Raw genomic sequence first — 27719 nt, forward strand, 5'->3', positions numbered from 1 at the left:
GGGAATGGGTGGAAGGGGTGATGAGTTGCGGGAGGGACAGGTTGAAGCAGGGATGGGTGAAGGGGTGCTGGGTGAGGGAGGATGCATGGAGGGGCCTGAGTAGACTGAGGCTGTTTCTGCCACTGTGTTTAGTCGCTCAGTCCTGGCCGACTCTGAGACCCCATGGATTGTAGCCTGCCAGACTCCTCTGTTCATGGGATTCTCTAGGCAAGAATACTGGAGTGGGCTTCCATGCCATCTTCCAGGGGATCGTCCCAACCCAGGGATCGAACCCAGGTCTCCTGCACCGCAGGTGGATTCTTTACCATCTGAGCCACCAGGGAAGTCCCCTGCCACTGGGGGAAAGCAACTCGAAGCAGATCACCCAGAGACCAAGAAATCACATTTCAGGCAAAACAAAATGTGACCCAAAATCCCTGGGAGGTGGCAGCGATGGAGGCTGGCACCAAGGTCTGAAAGTCCTTAGGCCTAGCACCGGGTCCATTTCTTCTGGTTGGACACTGGGGGAATCTGCCCGCAGGGCCGTATCCTAAATGAAACACTGGCAGGAACTGAATGGATTCTCTAGCAGCTGCTGTGTGAGGGAGTGCCTGTGAGGACAGGCGATTTTATAGGTGGAAAGGACCTGTGAACAAGCCCACCAGTGTTGATCTGAAGCGGGGACAGAGCAGGGTGACTGCTGTGGTTTTTGCTGAGACCCACAGGGCTAAGTGGTTCTTACGTTAAGGTGCCAAGTGGCTCCCTGAGGATGAACAGTCCTGCTGGGAGAGCTACAGGAGACCTGAGGCTATACACCCCTCTCCAGCTTTGCATTGTGTACGTGTTAGAGAGGGGGAATGAAATGAAAACAAGTCCTCACCACGCTGAAGAAAGAGCACTGTGGAGACAAAAGGATGATGGAGACGGATGGAGATGTTTTATTGACAGGTTACCGTTACGATGAGAACCTCCAAGTTCCAAGAGTTCAAATGAAAACAGAACTTTACAAATTAAAAGAAAATACAATTTTATATACACCATAGAATTAGCTAACATTACTGTATAATCAAACAGTGCAAACGGAAAGAAGGAAGCTGCTACCGATGAGATGACCAAGGTCCACCAGCTGTGGTGTAACACTGAACATCAATACTGTGGGGCCGCCAGGGTGCTGCTGGCCTTCCTGTAGGCCTTTTCATCCCCGAGGGCCTTGTCAGTGCATGACTTTGCATCAGAAATGTCATATGGTCAGCTGGGTCAAGCAAGCAAGTGTCCATTCCAGCCAGGAACCGTTAATGAAACGTAGCTGTTTTTATTGTTCAGTCGCTGAGTCGTGTCTTGACTCTTTATGCCGCCATGGACTGCAGCACACCAGGCTCCCCTGTCCTTCACGATCTCCCAGAGTTTGCTCAGATGCATGTCCATTGAATTGGTGATGCCATCCGACCATCTCATCCTCTGTGGTCATGAGCAGTTATTTCCCAGAGAAGAAAGATCCCTCAGTTGGGTGGGGCTTGCTCCCTCCCGTCACCTCGGCGGGGGAAACATGAAACCACCTCTAGCCAATCCCAGGCTTGGCCCCTGAGAATCTATTAAGGGGCCACATCCCTGGGAGGTGACCGTACTGGAAACAGGCAAGATGTTAAAATGAGGGTTTCTAACTAACAGAAATCAAAGGAATGAGGCTGACAGTTAACTGTGTTACAAGTGGAGCTGTGCCAGTCTTTGGGCTTGTCTGGAAAGGGCAGACGCCAGAAGAGGACAGAAAACGATGTGCCATTCCAGGGGCTGGGTTTGGGTCTGATGCATCTGTTCAGGGGGAGGGAGGTGTCTGCATTCTGCCGTCTATCTCTGGGCTGCACGGATGGGAACAAAATATCAGGTGACTTAAACACAACATAGTGTGCGGGAGGGATAAATTTCAACAACACTCACCCACGGCGGCCTCTGGGCCAGCAGTGTGACCCCGCCCCCTGAAGGTGGGAGGACCTCAGTCCTGCCGATTTCAGGAAGGGGAGAGCGGCAGCAAGAGGGGAGCGGGTTCCAGTTCCGGATGCTGCCTGAGAACAGTGGCAGCTGGCTGAACACCATCACACTTAGGAGGGCTTGCTCTTTTGGTCCTGGTGAGTTCCTCAATTATTTACTAGAACGTTCATCTGTGTTTCATAAGTCAAGTGCACCCAAGGGAGTAAAAAAATGTATGTCAAAGTCATGTTGATCAAAGAGATGAGAAAATGGGAAGAACAGAGGGGCCCTAGTCACCGGGGATGAAGTGGAAACAACCCCTGGGTGCAGGTGTTGTTCCCTAGAGTGCGTGGAGCACAAGACCAGAACTGGCAAAGCAGGGCGGGTACTCGTCCCCAGGCTGAACTCATCTTGGCAACAAAGCTGGGAGGCTCAGGGGAGAGAAGAGCCTCGCTGGGGCCTGGCACTGATGCCCTCTGGCAACTTCCATGATTAAAAAAAATGGGAACAACTAACTAAATGCAAACAAATGCCATCTTGAGTCTTTAAGCACATCTGCTGTGGGGCTGTCTAATGGGATGGGAGGGAGGGAGGCTCCAGAGAGGGGACTGTATGTATATGTATATAATTATGACTGATTTGAGCTGTTGTACGGCAGGGACCAACACAACATTATAAAGCAATTATCTTCCAATTAAAAAAAAAGATGCTGCTGAATGTAGAGAGAACAAAGAGGAAAGTAAATGCAAATGCCTGACACCCAGATGCTCACTCTGGGTGCCTGTTCAGAGATGATCAAACAGCCAGGAGGGAAACTGAGTCACAGAAAGAGAGAGGGAGGCTTCCTATGTCTGACGCTAAAACCTTGGGGCGTGAGCTGGCAGGAAGCACCTCCCTCTACCCACTGCTAACCCCTCCTGAGGTTGCCGCTGCTGAGCCCCTCGGGAGGGTGGGGACGGCCAGCAGCAGGCGGATGTGAGATGCTTATGAAGGGAAGACACCCGCTTCCTCGAATGAACACGTGCTGTGCGGTCACACTCGCTTTCTCAGCCACATCACGGACCTGTCTGCATTCCTGGTTCAGGATTCACTCCCTCCCATCTTATGAATAACGGCACTGTTCCCCAGGGTCAAGTGAAGCAGTTTTATCTAAGGGAGCCCTGCTTTTAGGGGTGATGCAAGGTCCTCTGGGCTGTGGCTGCTTCACCACAAAAAAGGCAGGTAGAACTTGAGGGATGTTTAGTAATTTGACGGAGAGGAGAAGGACCGGGGTGAAAACGTGGCACAAGGAGACCATTGGGTAATCGGGAAATTAGAGAGAAAGCCGAAATGCTTGAAGCTGGGACAGGTGGAAATCTGACCCTGTCGTCAGCTTTATCATAAAGTTCAGAGACCACGAGCAAGATTTGAACACTTTGTGCTTCTGGAGCTGGTGGTTCCAGGGAGGTTCACACCACAGGGGCCCCACCTTACACCCAGAAGAACTTCCCTTAAAATGAACTAGTGAAGGTGTCAACTTGAGTCCCAATGAGGTGTGTGGGGGGGTGCTCTCTGAAACGTGGGTGGTTTTCTCAGGGCCCAATTCCTCATTCGCTGAACTCTGCAACTGGCATATCTCCCCCCACCCCAGTGTTTGCCTTGGTCAAAGCCCCTCCCATGATGCTTTAAGGCAACAGCTGGGTTCCCTAGGAAAGTGGCAAAGAGGAGGCTGGTCACCTGCTCTGAGGGTCACCCTTCAGCAGGAGAGGCCTGACTCCCCTCTGGTCCTGGTGCTAGCGGGGAGGGGGGCTGGGGCCTGGGTCGGCACTGGATGGAGGAACGCAGGGAGCAGAAAACGGGAAGATACTTGCTGAGCAGTCAGACAAGTCCAGGCTCTGATGGTCCCATACCACCCCCAGATCTCTGACGGCAAAGTGTTTGATGACTGTAGGCTTTCCAAGCGAGTGGGTGACTGGGGATCTTCCGTGCCCGGGAACAGTCCAGCCAGCCGTGGTGGCGGAGCCCGAGCTGCTGCCCCCCAAGGCGGCTTCCGCGAGGACAGCCGCCATGCGGCGATGAGGCGGAGCCCGGTCGTCAGAGGGTCTGGTAGTGCTGCCGCAGCCGGGCCTGAAGAAACTCATGCGTCAGGTTGTGTCGTGTGATGACCCCCACGATCTAGGACCAGGAAGAAAAGACCCAAGTCACCTGCAGAGTGAAACCCACTAGGACGAGAACTGACTGACAGGAGTGAACAGAGCTTGCCCAGCCTGTCTCAGGCAGCAGGGCCAGAATCAGGTCCCGGAAGGACCAGGGCAGACTTGACAACACGATCAGGACGCTTGTTCTAAAGGGCACCTCATTTCTAGATGGAAACGAGATATAGAGAAAGCTCAGGATCGCAAGCTGCAGGCCAATGGGACAAATTCAGCCGCAGAAATTTGAGCTTGGGCCAGCTGGAATCTGGACACGAATGTCTTCTTAAGAAGAGCTCACGGTCTGTAGCTTCACAGCCACCACACCCAGCCGGCATCACCATTCAGAACTACCTGAGGCACTGTGATATTGGATTTATAGTAAGAAAAATATATTTGGTCATCACTCTAGTTTCTGGCACAAAGCTCTTAAAAGTCTCAGCACTTCCTAAGTGGTGAATAATAAGGGTGTCTTGTTATTCGTAACAAGCCCCTTTCAACCACACCTGAGTTTACGCTAATGATGTCACTTCTGGGAAGCCTTTAAGGATGGAGGTTGGTTTTCCAGGGAACCAAGTGTATGACTAGAGGATTGGAGCTGTCAGCCCTACCTCCCCGGTGGGGCGGGGGTAGGGGGCGGTGGGAAATGTTGAATCCATTGCCAATGGCCAAAGATGTAATCAACCACACCTGTATCATGAAGCCTCTATTAAACCTGAACCACAGGGTTTGGAGAGAGCTCAGGCTGGTGAACCTGTGAGGTGATAGCAGGGTGCCCAGCCTCCCATCCCCCATCCCCTGCCGTGTGTACCTCTTCCGTCTGCCCATTCCAGGTTATGGACTACAATCTGTTATAAAAGAATATGAAGCAGGGGGTGGGGGGGTGGGGGGGCTTTCCTGGTGGCTCCGTGGTAAAGAATCTGCCTGCCAGTGCAGGAGACATGGGCTCAATCCTTGGTATGGGAAGATCCCACATGCCACGGATCAGCTAAGCCCGTGAATCACAAGCACTGAACACGTGCTCTAGAGCCCAGAAGCCGCAACCACTGAATCCCACCTGCCTAGAGCCCGTATCCTGCACAAGAGAAGCCACTGTAATGAGAAGCCCACACCCCACAACTAGAGAGTAGCCCCCCGCTCACCACAAACAGAAAAGCCTGTGCAGCAACAAAGACCCAGCACAGCCAATAAATAAACAAATAATGAATGAATGGATGAATGAATGAGTAAATAAATGACTGAATGAATAAGGAAATTAATGAAAGAATATGAGTAACTGTTTCTCTGAATTCTGTGAGCAGGGGGTCATGGGAACCTCCTCTTTATAGCCAGTCAGTTAGGAGCACAGGTGACAACCTAGACTTTTGACTGAGAACTGAGGTGGGGGAGGGGGGTAGGGTGAACAGTCTTATGGGGCTGAGCTCTTAACCTGAGGGGCATGACGCCATCCCCAGGCAGACAGTGTCAGGACTGAACTGAGCTGAGGACACCCAGCTGGTGTCCAGAGAACTGCTTTGTGTAGGGAACTCACCCTCCTCCCCAATCCAGCGACAGAAGCTCAGCAGAGAAGGAGAGTCCAGAAAACCAGGGGGTTCCCACGGTCACTGCAGTGACTCACATCTCACTGGGGTGGGCGCCCCAGAACTGTCAGTGCAGCTGTGTTCCAAGGAACATGATTCCACCTCCAGCCACTAAACACATGTAAGTAAGTGCATGCGTGCTATCGGGGTTCTGCTGGGTGACCCTCACTTTGGAGAGGTGTCATTTCCTGCAAGGCACCTAGGGGGCACTGACAGAAAGGCTCAGAAAGGTGACCATTACGGTGACTGTGAAAAAAAAAATCTGCTTGTAAGGCTGGAGACAGGGCAGGAGACCTGCGTCAGGAAGATCCCTTGGAGAAGGAAATGGCAACCCACTCCAGTATTCTTGCCTGGGAAATCCCATGGACAGAGGAGCCTGGCAGGCTACAGTCCATGGGGTCACAAAGAGTCGAACACGGCTGAGTGAATAACACACTCATGTTTTCACTTTCACAGTGAAATTTAACTAAACATCCCACCACAGAGAACTGAGTGAGTGACCAGGCAGCCATGCAACAGAATGCTCTTGAGCCATTAAAATGTCCTAAATAAATACTTTTTGCGATGGAGAGTCATTTCCCATAGATTCATTGAAAAATTAAGATATTAAACAGTACAGGCAGTGGTAACATTTTCACTGAAACCTGAATAAAGTCTCTCATTCCTAGATGCAGAGGAAAAAACAAGAGATACTTTAAAAGGTTAACATGGCTGCCTCTACAGAGATAAGGGCTTGCCATCTCTTTTTTTTGTTTGTTTATCTATAGGCTCACACCTTTCTACAATCAAATACCAATGTTGCTGTAGTAAGAAAAAAAATGGAGTTCTAAGAAGAAAAAAATGGAAAAATCTGTAATAACTATGTAGTTTACCTTTTAATACTTTCTTGAGTAGTTTACCTGAAATTTTCTCATTTAGTGTTACAAATTCCCGTAACAGGTAGGGAACTAACCCCCTTCCCGTAAGGCGGCAACATGAAATCCAACGAGAAGAGGAAGATTTTAGGATACAGAGAGGTTTGTTGTTTAGTTGCTAAGCTGTGTCCGACTCTTTTGTGAGTCCACAGACTGTAGCCTGCCAGGCTCCTCTGTCCATGGAATTCTCCGGGCAAGAATACTGGAGTGGGTTGCCATTTCCTCCTCCAGGGGATCCGCCCGACTCAGGGATTGAACTCGAGCTGCCTGCATTGGCAGACGGATCCTTTACCACTGAGCCCCCAGGGAAGCTCCAGGCCTAAGCTTTCCTGTCCCACAGAAAAGAAGACCAGTGCGACACTGGCTCCACCTGCCAGCCACACAGGAGACGGCATGTAGGAAACACCCAGGAGGCAAAAGGGGAAGGTTTCCAAAGCTGCTTTTCTCCCACCCACCCCTCTGCACCTCACTGCTGCTGGGGGAGCGCGGAGCAGGTTGAGTTTGAGTTGAGTTTGAGAACCCCCTGTGGGGTTCTGCTGCTCCTCCTACAGCACTGAGCTTACAGGCTCCTCTCCAGAAGACATAGCCTCCCAGGTTCTGACTCACCTCGCCCACTGCGTTCACCACTGGCAGATGTCGCAGGCCCATCGTCCTGAACAGGTTGAACACTTGGGAGACGTGGGTGTTGGGTGAAACAGTGAAGGGTGCGGGGTTCATGTATGGGGTGACGTCCTGCAGAGGAGAGAACACGGTGACCTGCGGCCAGTCCTGCCCACCCAGGATGTGACGGTGGCTGCACAGAGGAGGAGGGGGCCACGCAGGATGGGCTCTCAGCCTCCTCACCCAGCCCCAGCCCCAGGGAAGCCCTGCTCACCACAATCATGCGCGGGTTCAGCAGGGTCAGGTCCAGGTCGTGGATGTCGGGGTACCTCGGGTAATCCTCGGCCATCTCAGCGTAGGAGAGGCGTGGCTGGTTGGCGCTCTGCAATCCCAACCCAGACACTGTCCTTGCATCGGCTGTGGTCACTGGCGGGGCCATGTTTAGGGGACCCTCCCTCAATGTCTGAGAGCCAGGCAGGCAGCACAGGGCCATGACAGGAGCTCTGGATTGAGACCTCCTGCTCCAAAGCCATTTCTCGGCCAGTTCCCTAGCTGTGTCCCCTGGGCTGGCCTCCTAACTTCTCTGAATGTCCCTTTCATCTGTAGAACAGATGTGAACTATTCTAGAGTTTCAATAAGAAAAGTGCTAATAGTAATTGTAGCTGGGGTGACTTGGGTCCCCTAAAAGATTTGTCTGCATTCTAATGCCTAGAACCTGTGAATATGGCCTTGGAAACAAGGCCTTTGCGGATGTAGTCAAGGTAAGATGAGGTCACATGGAGGAGGGTGGGCCCCAAACCCAGGGATTGGTGTCCTACTAAAAGAGGAGAGAACACAGACAGAAGGCCAGATGACAAGGAGGCAGACACGAGTGATGTGCCTCCAGCCAGGGCAGGCCGAGGGCACCCACCACAAATGAGGGCTGCAAGAATCCTCTCCTGGAGCCTTCAGAGGAAGCACAGCCCGGCCGACTGGGCATTCTGTCCCAGGGCCTTGAAAACTGAGCAAGGACACACTGCTGTTGTTGGAAGCGTCTGAAGCAGGTTGAGATTTTGCCCAGTTTGTGGCGACTGGAAACGGCAGCCCCAGGAAAGTCAGCCCAGAAAAGTCACAAGGGAACTTTGCCACTATTCCTGCATCCTGAGTCTCCTGGATTGTCCCTCAGCTCTCAAGGCCGCTGACCATCAGAGGGCACCGGGGCCACCACCATCAGCTCTCAGGCCGGTCACTACTCCTCCCCAACCCTCCTCCCCTTCACTCTCCTCGGCCCACAGTCTTTGCTGTCCACTGCTGACCCCCAAGGCTTCCCCAGGCCAGCACTCGTGGTTTCTGTCTGCAGGCAAGGCCCTGTGTAGTCTGGCCTGCTTCATTCCTCCAACTCTCGTCCTTTGGGCCATTCCAGTGGGGTTGGGCCTCCCATAGGCCATATCCCCAAGCCCGAGCCACTCCACCCATGGCCCTTCCTGTCCTGCCCATGTGAGCTGCTCTTCTGCGGGCTAGTCAGACCACAGGTGACCTCAGGCTGGCTGCCCACGGGCAAGACCCAGAGGAAAATTAATTTGGGAACTAGGTCTCTGGGTGAGTTTTTCAGTCTTCTTTTTTCAGGCTCCATCTGAAGGGGGTGAAGTGTGTCGCAGGTCACTATACGGACCACTCTGAACACACAAAAATCAAAGAGAAAAAAAGACTACCGGGGAATGAACGAGAACAAAGGTATTTCTTTGGATATCACAGTAACAAAGTGCATATACGGCAGAAATTAAAGTGCAGAGATTACATTAAAAGCCTCTGGCCAGAAGGACACTTAGCAACAGGTGCAGAGACTAAGGGGCGAGGCCCTGGAGGGACTCTGAGCCCTGCTCGGCGCCAGGGCAGTGGGAGTTGCACACACTGCGGGGACTCTGTTCCGAGTGCCCTTGTGCTTTCCAGAGGCCCGGTGTGGGCAAGAAGGCAGACTCACCGACTGGCTTTCAGAGTAACAGACTCCTCGGACGAGCAGGGTGACGAGCTGTGAGCGCAGGATCAGGCCGTGGAAGGTCAGCGGCCGGAAGCGTTCCTCCATGGTCCAGTCTTCGCTCGGGGACTGGTCAGGGTATAGGTTGGGGTAGGGGGTGTATCTGTTATACAAAAACCAGACGCTGCCTAGGACACCCTCAGCAGGACCGTGTCCCGTCCATGGCCCCGAGCCCCGCCCACACTCCCAGGGACGGCCCCGGGTGAGGGGCCCCCTCACCTCCGCTCCAGCATCTGCTGCAGGAGGTCCTCCTTCTCGCCCGGCTCCTCGGAGGTCACGTGCTCGTCGCACATGTTGCGCAGCTCGCTGGACGGGTAGGACTTCATGGACTGGCTTCGCCGGCGCTGCTCGCCGGCGCGGGTGAGGATGCTAGACTTCTGAGGATGGGAAGGGGCAGTGATGACAGACGACTGCTGGAGGGCAGGCCAGTGTCCACCCAGGGAAGGAGGTGAGTAACCCTGAGGGTCAAAAGGCACAGGCCCACGCCAGAACAGCAAGAAACCTGCATGGTGGCTCAGAGACTTGTGACTCAAGGGGCCTCTCGGAGCCCAAGGTTCCTGCTGGCCCCATGCCCCTACTCCTCTGATGTGGGGACAGCAAGGCAGTGCTCCCACGTTGTATCTCTGCAGGCCTGTCAACTGATGTGGCCCCAGCCTCCAAAGCTAAGGGTGGGCACGCGGCCCAAGTGATGCAGCGGGACTCTCCTTTGATGCCAATGCCTCCTGGTACCCACAGAGGAGCCACCAGGCACCTGCTCACCCAGGGTACACTGCGCTTGGTTCCTCAGCTTCCCTGTCCGTCCTGAAGCTTCCTACAGACATCTTTCTTCCTTAAGTAGGTCAGAGTCCACTGATAGCTATTCAGAACCCTCTCTGGGACAACCTGCACTGAACGCTAACCACTGGTGATTAAAACCGGGCTTCCCTGGTGGCTCAGACGGTAAAGAATCTGCCTGCAGTGCGGGAGAGCCGGGTTCGATCCCTCTGTCAGGAAGATCCCCTGGAGAAAGGAATGGCTACCTACTCCAGCATTCTTGCCTGGAAAATCCCATGGACTTAGGACCCTGGTGGGCTGATTAAAACCACCACTTATCCGCATGCTTGCTGGAGTGAGAATGAACACACATGCTAATGGCCTAACGAAGTCCTTACTCACTGTCCAGTCCTTACTCACTGTCACGCACAATGACAAGGATGCTGACTCTCACAAGAGTCAACCACGGCCAGCCCGTCTACAGGGTGCGACAAGCATGGGGTCAGTGTGAGCGTCAGGGAACCACTTTTCCACGGTCCACCCCTCCTCTGGGGTCACTTTCTTTACCTTGAACTTGATGTTGTTACTGATGAGCTGATTGCCCTTCATGAACTCCCTCTCGTTGCCCCGGTTCTCCGTGACCACCGGGAAGGCGTGGTGGACAGTGGTGCGGAGGATGCTGACCAGGGACTGGATGCGGGTGTGCGGGTAGACGTAGGTCAGGTTGGGCTCCATGATGTCACTGGCTCGCAGTCTGGGGGAGGGAGGGAAGTGCTCCAGCCTCACGACGGAGCCCGTGGCACCGGGAGCAGCCGTGACATGGCCGTGCCTCCTCTCCGTACTGCCTGGACCACCAGGGTCCCTCTTCTGAACCACCTCCAGCCAATCTTTGAACACACGTGTTCCTTGGTACTCCTATCCTTTTTACGCGCTGTATGCTATATGATGCTTCATATGCCTGGAATATGCTCTTCCCTGCCTTCTCAGCTGAGTGGGCCAAGACCCTCATCTCAATACGAACGCCCCCTCACCATGAACCTGATCCGCTTGCCCAGGGTTTCAGCCATCCCTCCTCAGCACCCCATGGACCACTGAACTGCTAATGACACGGGAATTAAAATGAAAGTCTTTGGGTGTCCCTTTAGACCAGGGATGCCAACTCTCACCCACAGGTCCAATCTGGTCGCACTTGCTCATTTACATGTTGTCCACGGGTGCTTCTGCACTAAAATGGTAGAGCTGGACAGTTGTGATAGAGACTGCATGGCCTGCAATGTTGGAAATATTGACTGGCTGGTCCTTTCTGGAAGTTGGCTGACTCCTATGGGACAGACTTTAAGCACCTCACATGATTCCAGACATGAGAGGCCTGATGGATAAGCTGGTGTTTATGCCCAGAGGAGTCACCGCTGATAAGACAACTCTTCATTGGGCACACGGGAGGCAGCTTGCTCTCACTCACAAGGATCGGATGCTTAAACATTCAATCATAACACTTCCTGTCTCACTAGAATGCCACAGCAGCCGAATAGTCCATGAAGTGGCCCTGCCCGCCCCAGCCTCCAGCCCATGGGGCCACTCCACTCTCCTGAAAATACCTGGGGACAGACGTGCTTGCTACTGTTACTTACCTTCTAACCCAAGAATCTGTACTACCATCCCCTAATACAAAGGTTCCTGGGCCCTAGACTTCATAAATTCTGGAACTAGGACACAAAAAAATCCAGGCCTTACTTGTCCATTTCCACCTCTGTCTCCCATTCTAGCAGCGGCACGCCTCGCAGGCCCACGTGGATGTCATAAATGCCTTTATTGAAAAAGTCCCCTGTCCATTTGGCCACCTGAAATACAAAGGAAAGGCTTGAAAACAGGCTGCTGTGGGGGGAACTGGGCCCTGAATCTGAACGAGGCCTAGAAGCGGCATGCTCACCATCAGGGTGATCATAATGGGAAGGCCGTAAGTGATCTCGTTGGTAGACTCAATCAGGATGACCGTGAGACTGATGGTCATGCGGACAACCCCACCCAAGAAAGCCGCAGCACCAATCAGGGCAAAGGTCCCCGAGTAGATATGGCCCAATCCAATGTAGCTGGTGAAGAAAGAGACCAAGAACATGGCTCAGAATCATACAGTGCGTGGCGGGGTGAAGGTAGTTTAGTTGCTAGGATGTGTCAGACTATCGCGATCCTACAGACTACGGCCCGCCAGGCGTCTCTGTCCATGGGATTTCCCAGGCGAGAATACTGGAGTGGGTTGCCATTTCCTTCTCCAGGGGCTCTTCCCAACCCAGGGATCAAACCCAGGTCTCCTGCATTTCAGGTGGATTCTTTACTGCTGAGCCTCCAGGGAAGCCTGTGGGGTTGGGTGGGAAGCTATGATTCCCACACATGTGATTATATGCAAACACACACACACACGCATGCACAGAGTACCTTTTGAGGACATTGGCAACTAAACGTCCAAAAGCAGCTCCACACAGCAGAGAAGGCACGAAAAGGCCACTCGGAACAGAGATGCCGTAAGTCCAACATGCAAGTGAGAAATACAGGATGAAGAACAAGGCCAAAGTGACGGGGCTAAACGTACCTGCGAAGCAAGAGCAGACTGACCTGAGTCCCACTGAGATGCTTACCAAGGCCTTCCAGACTACCCGGCTCCCACCAGGTCCTACTGCTTCCTGTCCAGTTCACCTCCAGTGCTGCAAGCAGAAACCCTATCTTTTTGTCTGGGGTGATGTCACCAATGAAAAGCCCCATTCTTGCTCAAAATTAGGGGTAAGCCCAGCTGTGTCTGAGGGTAAACAGAAGGGGCAGGTGAACAATCATTTGTTCCTGCCCCAAAGCCCAGCCCCGGAGACTCACTATCCTGGTGGAAAAGCTGAAGGATGGCAGACTCCTGGGGATTGAAGAAGAGGGTGGCCATGTCATTGTAGGTCTCGTTGGGACAAAAAAAGGTCTTGATACTTGAATTCACATCTTCTGATGTGACCTGAGAAGCAAGAATCAAAAAGTCAAACGCAGGTCCCTGACCAGGGCACTTGATATTTCAAGTAGGACGTCTCCAGCGAGGTTGCAGCAAACCTGGCATGCAAGCTTTACTAATAATAAAACAGGTGGCAAAAATAGATTGAGATCCAAGAGCAGCCAACTGTGATACTGTATTCCTCACATTTTGAGAAAGAATCAGGATGAGGACCCTTATTCATGCACATATGCAACAAAAATATAACTACAATCATGAATCACTGTGGGTCTGGCTCAGTGCTGCTACTTTCAGGGGCATTGGGGGAGGTCTGGCCCTCGGGGCCCACGGACCATGGAGGAAGAGGTAGAGGCCTGACAAGAGGCCCAGAGTGGTCAGGTGTCTGTAGAGGAGAGTCCAGGGCACTGCCTGACCTAAGACCAACTTTGTTCCAAATGGAAAAAGCCTCTGCCCTGAGTTTGCTGCAGAAGAAACCTGTGTATATGAGGCCTAATGCAGATACCTTGCTCCTGGTTGCCCATCCCTCACCTGGCTGAACAAAACCCAAATTGGGAAAAGACGGGATTTCTTCACATCCCAGCCCTCTTACCCCCTTCATCATCTTGTGTGAGCAGATGAGAGCCTGGCACTGCTATCTCATCAGAGGTGTTTGTCTTCTGGTTGCTGGTGTTCAGTAGCACAGAGGGTGAACCTCATACCTGTCCCTGGGCAAACAGCTAATGGGTGTTACTGCAAAGCTAACTGAGGAGATGGATTGTTCCTGATTCCATTCCATCAGTGACACTGTAAAGATGCCCTTACGTGGACACTGTAACGATAGCAGGCCATGGGTTAGTATAATCCTACGAGGTGGGCCTGGCTGGGCAACACAGCCAGATGAAGGCTGCTGCAGGCAACAGGGGAGCGCCCCCTATGGGCAGAACCTGGCAGGGAGGAGCGGGCAACCAGGATGTGTGTGCACAGCTGTTGAGGGTGGACAAGCTGAGGAAACAGTTTAATAATCAACAACGCAATGTATCCCCAACTCAGGTCTGGAGGAACCCAGTGCTGAAGGCGCTCTGAAAGGAACCTGTGGTCAAGTGCATAGAGGAGCATCACTGCACTTGCTGGAAATCAGAGTATCTGTGACGAGCAGGGAACAGGCTCCATGATCAGATAGACCTGACTCGCACCCTGTCGCCCTCTTGTGACCTCGGGAAAGGTACTCCATTTCGTGAAGCTTCCATTTCCTCATCTATAACATGGGAATAACACCTATCTCAGGCTATCTATTACTAGCTGAGTAGTCTTGGGCAAGACCTCAGTTTTCTCATCTGTCAAGTGGGGACAATACTAGCCAGAGTGGCCGTGGTAAAAACTAAGTGAGGTCACATACATACAGTGCTTAGTGGAACACCTGGCACACAAAAAACACGCCGAACATTCCTAACACTTACTGGAACTTTAAAGGCCCTGAGAAGTCCTTTGTTCAAGAAACCTACTTAGCCCTGGTTATCTCATCTGACCATAGAATCTGTTTCTGTTTGTTTGCTCTTGAATCATGTGTATAAATGCTCCTTAGAACACACTTTGGAAAGTACTGGCCTGGTAAGGAGGTGGCCTTGGGGAATAACCAGTAACAGGGATCAACAGATTTTTCCTGTGAAGAGCCAGAGAGTAAATATTTCAGGCTTTGCAAGCCACATACAGTCTCTAGTGCACGTTCTTCTGGCTTTCTTTTCCCAACTCTTAGAACTGTAAAAACCACTTTTAGCTCCGGGGCTACACAGTAACAAGCAGTTGCCAGGGGCTAGATGTGGTCCATGGACCACAATTTGCTGACCTCTGATTGAGTACACTGTAGCCATTCAGTGTTCCTAGGGATACTGAAGATGCAGCCGTTCAAGACAAAAGCCCAAAGGGGCTTGGATGGACTCAAGTAGCTCCCCAGGGGCCATTAAGATATGTACTGAGAGAACCTTCAGCCTCCATCCTAGGGTCCATTCTCAGACCCAACACACACTGTAAGCTAAGTTCCAATGCCTGCCTCACTGACCTGCTCTTTTGGGGGAAAGCTTATAGAAAATATCACTCACTCCTAAGAAAGGAAAGAGAAAAATGCAAAGAGGAAGTGTGCCGAGAAATGACCTAAACCCATTCAAACAGGAAGATGCACAAAGAGCCAGGACCACTGTGCACCCTGAGGGAGGTGTTCCTTTCTCCTTTCTTAAGTGTGCCTCTCCCCCTCCCCGATGGGTGGGCTGCTGGGCACCTTCCAGGGTGGGGGTTAGAAGAGTGGACTGCTCAGAGGAGAAGCAGTCAGTGTCCTTAGCATCTGTTTCCGATCAGTCTTGTTCAACAGAGTGGGGGTTGGGGGATAGAGAGGAGTCCTCTCTATGATGACTAGGACTATTGACAAAAGTGAAAAAGAGCCAGTTTGGTGAACGTCCTCTCTTAGGTAAAATGACAGCTACAAACTCCAGCCCCACCCCCATCCCCCACCCGGCAATCTGACTCAGGTGTGGAACAGTAAACCAACACATCTACTGGCTCTAAACAGAGGCACGTCATACATTCTTTGTGGACGCAGGACAAGGGCAGCAGGTGCACAGGGGTTACCTGGAGTGGGATGGAGTCATTCCCAACTTGAGCCGCAGAAGTCACCTGGCGGCATTCTCCCAACACCATGGAGGCCACAAACACCACCACCGTGGTCACCAGGGACACCAAGAGGCTCTCCAAGACTCTAGGAGGCAAAACACGGCTGTTAGCATGGATAAAAAGCTACCTGGTCTTGGGAACTTGAAACTGCCTACTCCCAACCCTCCCTGCCCCCAGAGCACGTACAGCTGCCCCTGGGCAGTCAGCACATGTGCAGAATGTATCAGCGGCTTGCTGTGTTCCAGCAATCTCTATGTACAAATCTGTACAGGTGGCTAGTGGCGAGGCTGCTGCGGCCACATCATCTCTCTCTGAGAAATGAAAGGCCTCCCACTTTAAGTCCCAGGGTGAGAGTCTCATGACAGCGTGCCCCTCGACGGGGCCAATACTGACTCTGCCATGTGTCCCTGTGGCCAAGTCCAGAGAGGCCAGGAGCCAGACTGGCTCTGATATAAGTTAAGCTCAGCCACAGTCTCTTGGTCTATCTGATAAACACATTTATGTTCTCAGTCTTAGACGTGACCTGGAAGCTGGCGTGGGAAGTGGGGTCTATTCCTCAGGAGAGATGGCCCGGTCCACACGGGGCCGGGGAGCTGCAGCAGGCGGGGGAGGCAACTGTGAGGGTACCTGACGAGCTTAGGTTTCGGGTGCACGTTTCGCATACGGTACTTTGCAAGCCTCTTGTTCAGACAGTTGAACGTGGCTCCTAGGAGGCCCCCAATGACCCCCATCGCGATGAAGAAACCCAAGTCCATAGCTGTCCAGAGGTGACATTTTTTATCAGAGTCAGAGCACTGAGAGAAAGGGCAGGGGAGGGAGAGAGAAAAACCAGAGTGCCCGTGAGAACAGGAAGGGGCAGGAGCGGAGAAGACAGAGACGAGAGCCGAAGCAGTGCTGGAATCCTGCCCACACTGAGCACATGCATGCAGGAGACTATGGGGCCCAGGAGCACCTACCTCTCTGCCAGCTTCTCTCTGATACTTTACTTAACAGCAATTGTCACGGGTCAAGAAAGAAATTCCGAGGTCAAGGATAAAACATACCTTAAACTCGCCGAAGTTCAGCAGCCCAGGGAGCTGGAAGGAACCCCAACTTCCAAACTGAATTCCAGAACGAAAGAAGTTGAGGGTGAAGGTGGCAGACATGGAGCAGAAGAGCTGGGAAACAGGTGACAAAAACAAGAACAGCTGATAGCTACAAGTTCTACTTCCTCCCGGACGCATCCCTGTAAACCTACTGCTCCACACAGAGATCTCCAACTCCAGGTCTGGACATGGGGCTCTGGTGACCATGGCCCAAAGTTCACCTCAAGTGTGAAAAGCTGGAAATTGGGATATTAGAAGTTTCCATTCAGCCTTTTGTGGACTATTTATTTAAAGTCTATGGTGCACCAGATCCTATGCTAAAAGAGGAACAGTAAACACCAGAGGAAGAATGCACTCCCCAAGCGAGCAGATGGGAGCTCAGTCAGGACCACAGCTGGTCTCACCTTTCCAGTCAGATAGTTCGTCATGAGAGGGTAAAGTCTCACTGGGGACGAAAAGGATGTTAATATGGGAAGTAGAGAACAGTCCACGGGAGTTAATATGGGAAGTAGAGAACAGTCATAGGAGGATACAGGCATCTAGAGCAAAGGAAGTCAGTTCTCCTGGCCTCATCAAAACTACAGGTTAACCTGAAACTATCCATTAAATCGAGCCTTTCACCACTGTGATACGTCCTTATTCACTTTGGTAACTCCCCTTGTCTCAAAGTCTTCTTTAACACTGATAAACTTTTTGTTGTTGAGTTGCTTAGTTGTGTGACTCTTCTGAGACCCCATTGGCTACAGCCCATCAGGCTCCCTGTCTATGGGATTTCCCAGGCAAAGAACACTGGAGTGGGTTGCCATTTCCTACTCCAGTGGGTCTTCCCAACCCAGGGATTGAATCCAAGTCTCCTGCACTGGCAGGTGGATTCTTGGAACCACCTACAGCAGCCTTATTTTATTATGTTAGCCTTATGTTAGTGTAGACATGGTATACCTTTTCTGTTCCTTTTATTTTCAGACATTTATGACTGTACATAAAGTATGTCTGTGGTAAACAGTGAAAGAGGAGAAAAAAAAAAAAACTACTAGTAACTGTATCGAGTAAGAGTTGTCCAGATGAAACCTGGGGTGGGGGTGGGTGGTTAAGCTCGGGGAAGGTCCTCCTTACCACTCTCCATGTGAGCCCTTGGTTCCAGAAGGACGAACCCTCCTCCAGACTGAACAGGGTGCCCCCAATGGGGGCCCCAAAAGCCGCAGCAACTCCGGCGGCTGCCCCTGCTGATACAAAGTCCCGCTTGTCTCTGAGGGGTGGAGAGAGAGATGGTTTATCTGAGAAACAGTCCTCAGACTGCCAACGGCAGTTTTCTCACTTCCTTATGCACCAACATTCTATTATCTCGAGACCCAAGAACAGTCACGGCTCCGGTTTCTGCCGAAGCGACTCAGCAGTGAACACAGTTCACTAACCAGCCAGATGCTCTCCCCCATTGGAACTCCGCTAGGCAGGGGGCTCCCTGACATTAGTCAACTCTAAGCATGAACTCTCAGAAGGCAGGTCGAAGATTTCCGGTGTCACCACTGAGCCACCAGCTCCCTAGACCTTCCTTCCAGAAAGCCCAATACCAGAGAAAATGGCCAAGTGTGGCTGCATGCAGAAGGACAGGTGACAGTGCCCGGCAGGAAGGTAAGAAGGTGGACCCCAACCCGGGTGTGGGCCCCTGACTGCAAGGGCCTTGCCAGGCGTGCAGGTCTGTAACACCTGCAAATCACACAGGGTGCAGAGACCTTCCAAGCCTAAAGCAGTGGACCAAGTAAATAAACTACGATCTTGATAATATGCCGATGGACTTTCTCGGTTGTACTTTTGATCTTGGACCATGTTCTTTGTTGCTGGAGATGCTTCTAGGCCCTGGGTTATGGCAAAACAGAAGCTGTGATGCCTGCTTGCCCACTGTGCTCCTAATTTTCAGAAAAATAATTCAAAGTCCACCTCCTTCCTGATGGTCAGGTTGTGCATGCAGCCCACCCAAGCTGGGGAGACTGTGAGCCCAGTTAGAGCAAGTACAGGGTCTCAGTGGCAATAAATGAACAGCTTGTTTTTTTTTAAAAAACAAAACACCTCAATTTCTAACCTTTCCATACCTGTCACTTCGAAAATAGGGGAAGTTAAACTGGATCTTTCGTAAGGAGATGCTCTGAAACTAGAACAGGAGAAAACAGAGTCAGGGAGGGGCCTGAGGCTGCAGGAAGCCACAGCACTGGGAGTCCCTGCAGCCTGACCGCTCCTGGGCAGGAGCCGCAAGGAGGAGAGTCCAGGACAGCAGCTGCTAAAAGAGGTGACTTTGGGGAGGAACTTCTTTCCTGCCCCCGAAGTCCTAGGCTCTTCAGAAACTGCATTATGTACCGTCAGCAAGTCTGAAAGGAAAAGGGGAAACAGCTGGGCGAAGGGTGGAGAGGAACTGAAGGCTGCTTCAGAAGACAACGTGAGCTCTGCTCGGGGCAGTCACCAAGGAAGGGCCAAGTGACTGCCTGACAATATCTCAGACCACCGCCCCGTCCTGGCCTGGCCTCCTTCTACCTCTCAGCTTACTTCCTAGAGGCCGGTGCATGGAGATGAGATGAGGCAGTAACAAGAGAGATCAAAAGATGGGCTCTGGATGACGGGGACTTCTCTCCTTCTCCTGGACAACACAACGACCACAGCAACTCCCTCCCCTTGGAATGTGAGACATAAACTGTCTACAAGTGACAGTTCACAAGGAACTGAGACCTTCCTCTGTGGACCAGCCTGTGAGAAGGGGAGTCTGGGAGCCCTGAGTGAGCCCCTTGGCCTCCCTGAGCCTCAGCTCCTCATCTAGGAATGATGATGATGAGGACAACAAAACCCGAGGGGGCTTTTTTCTGGTTGGGCCACATGGATTGTGGGATCTTAGTTCCCTGACTGGGGATGGAACCCGGGCCTGTGGCAGTGGAAGCTCAGAGTCCTAACCACTGGACTCACCAGGAAGTCCCTGAAGTGGCTTTAAAGAAGAGAGGAGTTGGGACAGGACAGTCTGGCCCAGATGGCACCTGATGAACAGCAGCTGTTATTCCCTTGCTGCATCCAAGGGTATCAACATTGGCCTGTGCCTGAAACCATCACAGCCAAGGCTTCCAGCCTCTCTTGGGACACTCCACAAGCCACCCTGTGTGCAGACCCTTGGCAAGGCTGTGGGAGCACTGGGTGACTTTCGTTTGAACTTTCTCTCTGTCCCATTTCTGCTCCTAGGACCCCACAGGGCCCCAGTACAACCTCCAGGTACCAGCTACCTGCTCTCCTGGGAGACAGACCTCATAGTTTCTCATCAACCCAAACTGATAATAGATCCCAAGGCCACATTAGGGTGCTCTTGATGGATTTTTTTCCAACTTTAACCACGGACACGCCCCTGCCCAGGAGGCCCACTCTGAAGGCCAATCCGCCCCCCACAGCCCATCAACCCTTACCTGTGGGAGGCCAGCCCCCACCACTGCGCCACTGTGGATCATGGGGCCTTCTTTCCCCACAAAGAGCCCTGGGAACAGGTGGAAAAAGGCGAGACAATCTATCAGCACAGAACAATCTTTGTTACACAGACCTTTCTCTTGACAACCACAAAACAGAGATGATCACATGACTTGCTAACAGTAAGAATGAATCAAATCCCTATCAAATAAGAGAAAGTAACCTTGAAATTCTAAATTGGGGGTCAGCAAATCGTAGCCTGTGGGCCGAGACAGGCTTACTGCTTATTTTTATACAGCCCAAGAGCTCAGAATGGTTTTTTACATTCTCGAATGAATACATTTTAAGTGGTTATGTAAGTTTAAGCACCTACATAATAGCTCCTTTTTACCACTTGGCCCACAAAGCCTAAAATATTTACCATCTGGCACAAAAATCTTGCTGACTTTGCTAAAAGCCAACTCCACAAACCAACTAGACAGTCGCTCTACTCTGAAACTCAATGGTGTGCTGGTCAGACAGCTCTGAATGGTAACTCATTAACAGCGTTTACATTTAAAAACTAACTCATCAACAAAAAGTGCAGAGATCTGTTTGAGGGCAGAACCTTCAAGGCCATATTTGCTTAATGTACACCCATAATGATTCTTGTCACCTTCACCCCTGGAAGGCTTGAAGGATACAGGTCAGGAAGACCCTTTTGTGACTTCCCTGGTGGTCTGGTGGCTAAGACTCCAAGCTCCCAATGCAGGGGGCCTGGGCTTGATCCCTGGTCAAGGGAGTAGATCCCACATGCTACAACTAAAAAGATCCTGTGTGCTGCAAATAAGAGGGCTTCTGAGGTGGTGTAGTAAAGAAATGGAGCCTGCTAACACAGGAAATGTAGGAGATGTGGGTTTTATCTCTGGGTTGGGAAGATCCCTTGGAAGAGGAAATGGCAACCCACTCCAATATCCCTGCTTGGAGAATCCCAGGGACAGAGGAGCCTGGCAGGCTACAGTCCACGGGGTCACAAAGAGTTGGACACGACTGAGGATACTCACACACCACAAATAAGACCTGACATAGCCAAATAAATAAAGAAATATTTTTTAAAAAGAAAAAAAGGAGGAAAAAAAGACCCTCCTTACCTCCAGCCACACTGAACAGCACTCCAAAGACTTTGCAGAGCAGGGTCCGGAGACGCACGATTCCAGGCACTTTCACGCCATTCAGATAGCATTTGATCTCAGGAATCCCAGAACCAGCTGCCACTGGCTGAGGGGGAAGAGCAGGCATACTCAGAAACTTAGAACCCACTGGGCTCACCCTGGACAGCACCACACTAGGTAGGCCTGATGCATTTCTGACAAGTGCCTGGTGATTTAACATCTCCTGCAAGGGGAGGCTTTTCAACAATCAACGCTACCCTTCATTTCCTTCACACCTCATTTGTCTAAGCTGGGTATTGGTCACTTTTAAAGTTCTTTAAGGTTTAAAGCATTTGTTATTCTAAGGTGTTTTTACAGTTCCCCAGGTGTTTCTTCTAACGTGCTGCCAGGTTGAGAAGCAACCTCCTAGTCTAGAGTGTTCCCCTTTAATCTCTCCAGAGGCTGAAACCACTTTCAGAAAACCTCTCTAAGTGAAAGAGAGATCCCTTTTTCTACAGGAATCTATACTCTTAAGACTAAATCAGTGTTTTGATATTTCGGAAATGGAGATGGAGAAAAATGGAGTCCCCAACAACCTTGTGAGCAAGAAGGCAAGACCCCCACTGCCTCACCCCCATCACACCTCACCTCAATTAGGACAAGAAGGCTTGCAAAGAAGACAAAGGTCAAGTTGAAACCCAAGAGCTCCAGGAGGGACAGCGCGAGACAGCCTTTCTGGCTGCACTCCTCCACCGCTGCAGACATGGGGTTAAGAAAAACGAGCCTGCCAGCTGGAGTGATCCTACCACCACTAGATATGAAGCAGTTTCTCTTCCTCTGAAGCATGGGGGTTGCTTACTGCACATTTTCCTGTTTTCCACATATAAACTTCACAAAAACACAACTGTCAGAGATGTCTTCTACATGGTGTTTTCAGTCATTAAATCATGTCCGACTCTTTCAAGACCCCATGGATGGTAGCCTGCTGGGCTTCTCTGTCCATGGGATTTCCCAGGCAAGAATACTGGAGTGGGTTGCCATTTCCTTCTCCAGGGGATGTTCTTGACCCAGGGATAGAAATTGTGACTCCTGCATGGGTAGGTATTAGGCCGCCAGGGAAACCTTTGTCTCCTACACTAGGAACCATTTTAAAATTGTGAAATACTTCAAACATTACAAGATGTACAAACATCTGTACCCTCAGAGCCTTAACAAATCTCAGTGTTAAGCCACATCTGCTCCAGGTGCTTCTTGAAAATTAAAACACTAGATACCGTTCAAAACAACAAAACCCCTTGTGTTTCCCTCCCTCTCTCCTGGAAGAACCCTCTAACTTGAACCCTTGCACATCCTCCCCAGAACATGTCCATTTGCATCCACACTGTTGTGTTTCTGAAATTAAAACAGGGGCATTGCGCTTGATGCACCTTCTACCCTTGCCTTCTCTCCCTCAACACTTTTTGAGAATTAGCCATGTTGATCTGAAAGCTCTGGTTCATTTAACTTCTGTGAGAAATTACACCATCCGAATTACAACTGTCCCACTCTCCCATTTGGTGTGATATCAGAGTTTTGCAATCACATCTCTGAGCATATCCGAGGGCCACACCTAGAACACAAACACAGGAGTCAACGAAGCGTACCTTCCTATGTACTTAATTTTCACTTCCCTGCTGGTGGTGAGGTAAGCGCTTTTCCACAGGTAATTTTCCTCTTCTGAGAACTGTCTGCTCACATCCTTTGCATTGTTTTTCTACTGAGCTGCTTCCGCTTTTTTCTTACTGAGTTGCAGTTCTCCCTCTATTATGGATACTAATTATTTGTCTCTTAAATGCACAGGGAGTAACTTCTCCTAGGCTGTAAACTTGTTTTTCAATTTGTTTACGGGGTTTTATTGTCTGAGTCTTTTTTTTTCTTTTTGGTGCGTGTTTACTTTGATGTCATCAAGTTTATTGATCTTCATGCCTTCTGGAGTTCTTAGAAATTACTCCCTGGTCTTGACATTACACAGTCTCTTCAAGTTTTGTTTTGCCTATTTACATCTTTAATCCATCTGGAATTAATATATAGTACAAAGTAAGAATCTAATTTGTGTTTTTCCAGATGGATAACCAATCTCCCAGCATCTTTTATTAACAAACCCACCCTTTCTCACTGATTTATAGTATTAACTCTGTCACTCACTGCATTGCTCTATGTGTGTGGGCCAGTTTCTGCTTCTCTATTACTTTCCACTGGTCTAACTGGGTGTTCTTGTACCAATATGACACTGGGTTAATCACTATCTTAAATTATCTAAGTCTTGACATCTAGGATGGCCAGTCCCATCCACTGTTCAAAGCTGTCTCAGATACTTTGGGCTCTTTATGATTCCACACAAATTTAGGAAGATAATTTTCAAGTTCCATGAACAATTCTAGTGGAACTTTCCTTGGAACCACAATCAGTTCACAGACTGATGAGAAAAAAACAGGCATCTGGGCTTCGTGTCTTGTTACCATGACTATGAACATCTTTCTATTCAACTCTTCTTCTGTGTCCTTTGATAATAATGAAAAACTTTAAACCCAAGTGGCCAAAAAGTAGCTCTTCAAAGATCACGTCTGTAAACTCATTTCTATATGGGAAAGCAGGGTGAGCAACCACAGATGTTGGGGAACACCGTGACCCCTGTAAAGGATACACGCCTGCACCACTCCGAACTTGAGCTGCGTGAAGAGCCGAGCAAAGAAGTCCACGAAGAGGCCCACCTGGGAGGAGCACAGAGCTGTCACCTGGGTCTCCACAGTCACAGGCACCCCCCTGGAAACACAGCCCCCACCCCCACTGCTGGTTCTCGTTGGTCACACGCACCCATGCTACCGACAGGCCATGTGTGACCAGGCCTTTCCTTAGTCAGGGAGTGCCCCACCTGAGTCTGGTCCCATGGCCCTTCTGAGGACAAAAGAAGGGGTGTAGCTAAGTTGTCAGAAGGAGAGTTACAACACAGACGAATAAGAATAAAAAAAGAACCTGAGACCAAGGAAGACTGCCAGTGCTTAGAGAAAAACAGTACAGAGGCGTGTGAGGGCCTGCTCTGTTCTTCCCAAAGGCAGGGTCAAAAGGAGAAATCCAAATGCATTTTCAGTGATCCTTAGCTGGGTAAGTGTAGAAAGGCTTAGGGTATCAGCATATTACTTTGAAAGCCAGTACCTACTCAGGAGTAGTATATGGCTCTTGCACGTCTGTTATTGTTCATTTGCTAAGTTATGTCCCAGTCTTTGCAACCATCTTGACTGCAGCACACCAGGCTCCTGTCCTCCACTATCTCTCAGAGTTTGCTCAAGTTCTTGTCCATTGATGATGCCATCCAACCATCTCATCCTCTGTCACTCTCTTCTCCTGCCCTCAATCTTTCCCAGCATCAGGATTTTTTCCAAGTCAGAAAAAAAAAAGAGTTGGCTCTTTGCATCAGGTGGCCAGAGTATATTCAGGACTGATTTCCTTTAAGATTGACTGGTTTGATCTCCTTGAATCTCCACAATTCAAAAGCATCGATTTTTTGGCACTCTGTTATTACCATTTAATAAATTATGACTTTGATTTATAACCATTGAATAGCCAATGGTTAGCCTGGTGAATAAGAGAAAACCACTCCTGTTCCACTAGTTCACTCTCTGAAGTGCATACTCAGGACTTAACAGAGAACTGGGAAGACTTCTGACCATGTGAATTTAGGATCAAAGGCTTTGTGCCTTTAACTCTGGTCTTCCCACAAACCAGTGCCCAGGGGTTTTTTAAATATTGAAACATTGAACTGCACAGATCAAAGGAGAAGACAGCCAGTAGCAAGAGGAGATGGCTGCTACATTATTAAGGCAGGTCTGCTTTCTGAGAACAGGAGGGTATTCTGTAGAGTTGCTAAAGTTTGACATAACAGTAGCAGAGAGACTAACACCTATATTGCTAGTAACTATGCTTATTACAGGGTAATCTGCAACCAGGAAACTATATAGCAAAATAAAACAATTAAATCAGCCCATGGTGCCCCCACAATAGCATCCATCAGAATATTATCAAAGAGGCCTCCTGAATGCTATTAATCTTAACTAGTAAGATGTTCCTTGATCTCTGAATTTACCACAGTAAAAATCTGAAATTAAAACCTGTGGTCAGTTCTTGTGGCTACATTACGTTTACATATGTATTTACACTTAATGGGTATGTTATGTAGAATTAAGTTTGAAACCTGTGGTTAATTCTAGAGAAAGGTGATTAATAGACTACTGCTTAAGAATACATTTACATTGTTATGGGCTAATGTTTGTAGTCTCCCCTGCCCACTCCCAAATTCATATGTTGAAATGCTAACCCCCTCTCATTAGGAGGTTGGGGGGGGGGGCCCTCTGTGGTCATGAATAGGATCAGTGTCCTTATAAAAGAGACCCCAGAGAGCTCCCTTGCCTCTTCTGCCACCTGAAGACACAGCAAATAGACGGCCATGTGTGAATGATGAATTGGGCGCTCACCAGACACCAGATCTGTTGGCCTGGACGTTCCAGACCCCAGAACTATTAAAAGTAAATGCCTGTTGTTTAAGCCTCTCAGTCCGTGATACTTTTGCTGTAGCAGTCTGGATGGATGAAGACAATCCCCTTTTCTAACACTGTACTGACAGAAAATCAGATTTGACATTTATCATTTGGATTGTCTGCTAACTCTTCTAGCTTCTCTGCTCCGGGTTGAAGCATGGTGAGTCAGTAGATACGGTTCCAGACTTCTGCTATGACAATCTTTGGCAATGTTTCATGATTTCTTCTCGTCTGGGATTCATCTGTGAACGTGCTGACCCAGAACCCTGTGCACTCAGGCATATTCCTCTACCCACAATGGCCAGCTCTACCTTCTAGGTAAAATGAGCAGTGTTCAGGGAAGAGGGACAGCGTAATGAGTTCATGGAGATCCGTGATGTCCTGTTTACTGGCACGCTGTGCTCAAGCAAAGAGCATAATAGTCACACTTTTGTTCTCATCATGTTGCTTTCTCCCTGCAGAGTGACCTTAGCATCCACTAAGCACTCTCCCCACTCTGTCATCTACCTAATGGGACCACATAACAAAGGACAGGTCTTGAGCAAGACTTCAAGTGCTTTAAAGGGCATCAGCGTTGCATGGCTCACTTTCATTTCATAAAGTGAAAAGTATAAAAAAGTATCAGGATTATACTTAAAAAAGAAAGAAACAAAAAAAGGCAGTCTCTGTTATAAGGACAAATGACTTATCTGCCAGACTGGTGCGTGCCCTCTGCCCTCCGCCGCCCCTTGGCCCATGATCTCCCCGCCTGCTCACCAGGCCGGTGCAGACTCCAATGGCAAACACCATCATCCACTTGACTGCCTCATACCTGCGACCTTTCTGTTCACAGAGGAAAAGAATGACTCAGGATTATGATGGCAGCAAGGAGGGACTACATCTCAGCCAACCAGTTTCAGACTAAATTCCACATGGACAGCAAGCACAGACATGATGTCTAGTGTGGCAGGTAAGCTTTACAATGCAAGAATGAAGAACGTGAAGGGCCAGGCCAGGTGCACTGACAGTGGACATGCTGGCTGGCAGGTTGAAGGACTAAGGAATTAATAGACTTAATTTGGTTAATAGATGGTATTAATAGATATCCCATGAAAAGGGTTAAGAGTCCAAAGGTTAAGGAAAATTACTAAAATATTTAGAACAGAAAGAGAGGCTGTCCAAAAGAGACACAGATGTATAAAACAGTCTTTTGGACTCTGTGGGAGAAGGCGAGGGTGGGATGATTTGAGAGAATAGCATTGAAACGTGTGTATTATCATATGTGAAACAGTTCGCCAGTCCAGGTTCGATGCATGAGACAGGGCACTCAGGGGTGGCATGGGGAGGGAGGTGGGGGGATTCAGGATGGGGAACACATGTACACCCATGGCTGATTCACGTCAATGTATGGCAAAAACCACTACAATATTGTAAAGTAATTAGTCTCCAATTAAAATAATTTAAAAAGAAAAAGAAAAAGAGGCTGTCATAAAACCTACTTGGTCCCAAAAGATCAATAAGGAACTCACCTTATTATCCATAGTCTCCAAAACTTCCAGATAAGGGTCATTGATACAGCGATCGTAATCCAAACTCTGAAAGAAGGATGTGTGAGTAAAGAAAAAGTCATAAGCAGATAGGAAGAATTACCATAACCTGGAAAGGATAAACCTTCCGGTTCCCACCACTCAAAGCACTGATGGCCAGAGCAGCACCCAGGAGGGGCTCGATAGAAACAGACTCTTAGACCCCCTCAGATCCTTCTTAATCAAAATCACTTACATGGACTTTTCAGCAGCACCCCTGTAGGTGCATACTTTATGCGTTAGGAAGTTTTAAACTAAATATTTTTAAGTGCCCTGTTTCTGCCAAACACTAAAAGACCTCGCACCCTCACTGGTGTTATCCAACTTACTCCATTGACGA

The 27719-nt window shown here is 49.9% G+C and overlaps 1 protein-coding gene across 4 annotated transcripts in view; it reads right to left on the reverse strand.

The window, feature by feature from the left end:
- Positions 1–894: 894 nt before the first annotated feature.
- The window catches only part of CLCN6 (chloride voltage-gated channel 6), a 33572-nt gene continuing 6747 nt past the window's right edge, over positions 895–27719 (reverse strand). Inside the window, exons 3-23 of one of the 4 annotated variants that reach the window (XM_043922868.1) lie at positions 27323–27388; positions 26571–26636; positions 23927–23993; positions 21892–21998; positions 21244–21370; positions 20116–20183; positions 18772–18830; positions 17798–17930; positions 16643–16756; positions 16269–16393; positions 15558–15684; positions 12839–12965; positions 12410–12563; positions 11907–12066; positions 11711–11817; positions 10544–10730; positions 9443–9600; positions 9170–9326; positions 7484–7591; positions 7216–7341; positions 895–4098 (exon numbers count right to left, since the gene is read on the reverse strand). In XM_043922868.1, coding sequence (XP_043778803.1) covers positions 4018–4098; positions 7216–7341; positions 7484–7591; positions 9170–9326; positions 9443–9600; positions 10544–10730; positions 11711–11817; positions 11907–12066; positions 12410–12563; positions 12839–12965; positions 15558–15684; positions 16269–16393; positions 16643–16756; positions 17798–17930; positions 18772–18830; positions 20116–20183; positions 21244–21370; positions 21892–21998; positions 23927–23993; positions 26571–26636; positions 27323–27388 — 2424 coding nt within the window. In that variant the 3' untranslated portion in view covers positions 895–4017. Of the gene's footprint in view, positions 4099–7215; positions 7342–7483; positions 7592–9169; positions 9327–9442; positions 9601–10543; positions 10731–11710; positions 11818–11906; positions 12067–12409; positions 12564–12838; positions 12966–15557; positions 15685–16226; positions 16394–16642; positions 16757–17797; positions 17931–18771; positions 18831–20115; positions 20184–21243; positions 21371–21891; positions 21999–23926; positions 23994–26570; positions 26637–27322; positions 27389–27719 lie in introns of those variants that run through there. The other 3 variants (XM_043922867.1, XM_043922869.1, XR_006344823.1) reach the window with 3 other exon arrangements.

This window comes from Cervus elaphus, chromosome 14, assembly GCF_910594005.1.
Source record: "Cervus elaphus chromosome 14, mCerEla1.1, whole genome shotgun sequence".
Classification (NCBI taxonomy): Eukaryota; Metazoa; Chordata; class Mammalia; order Artiodactyla; family Cervidae; genus Cervus; species Cervus elaphus.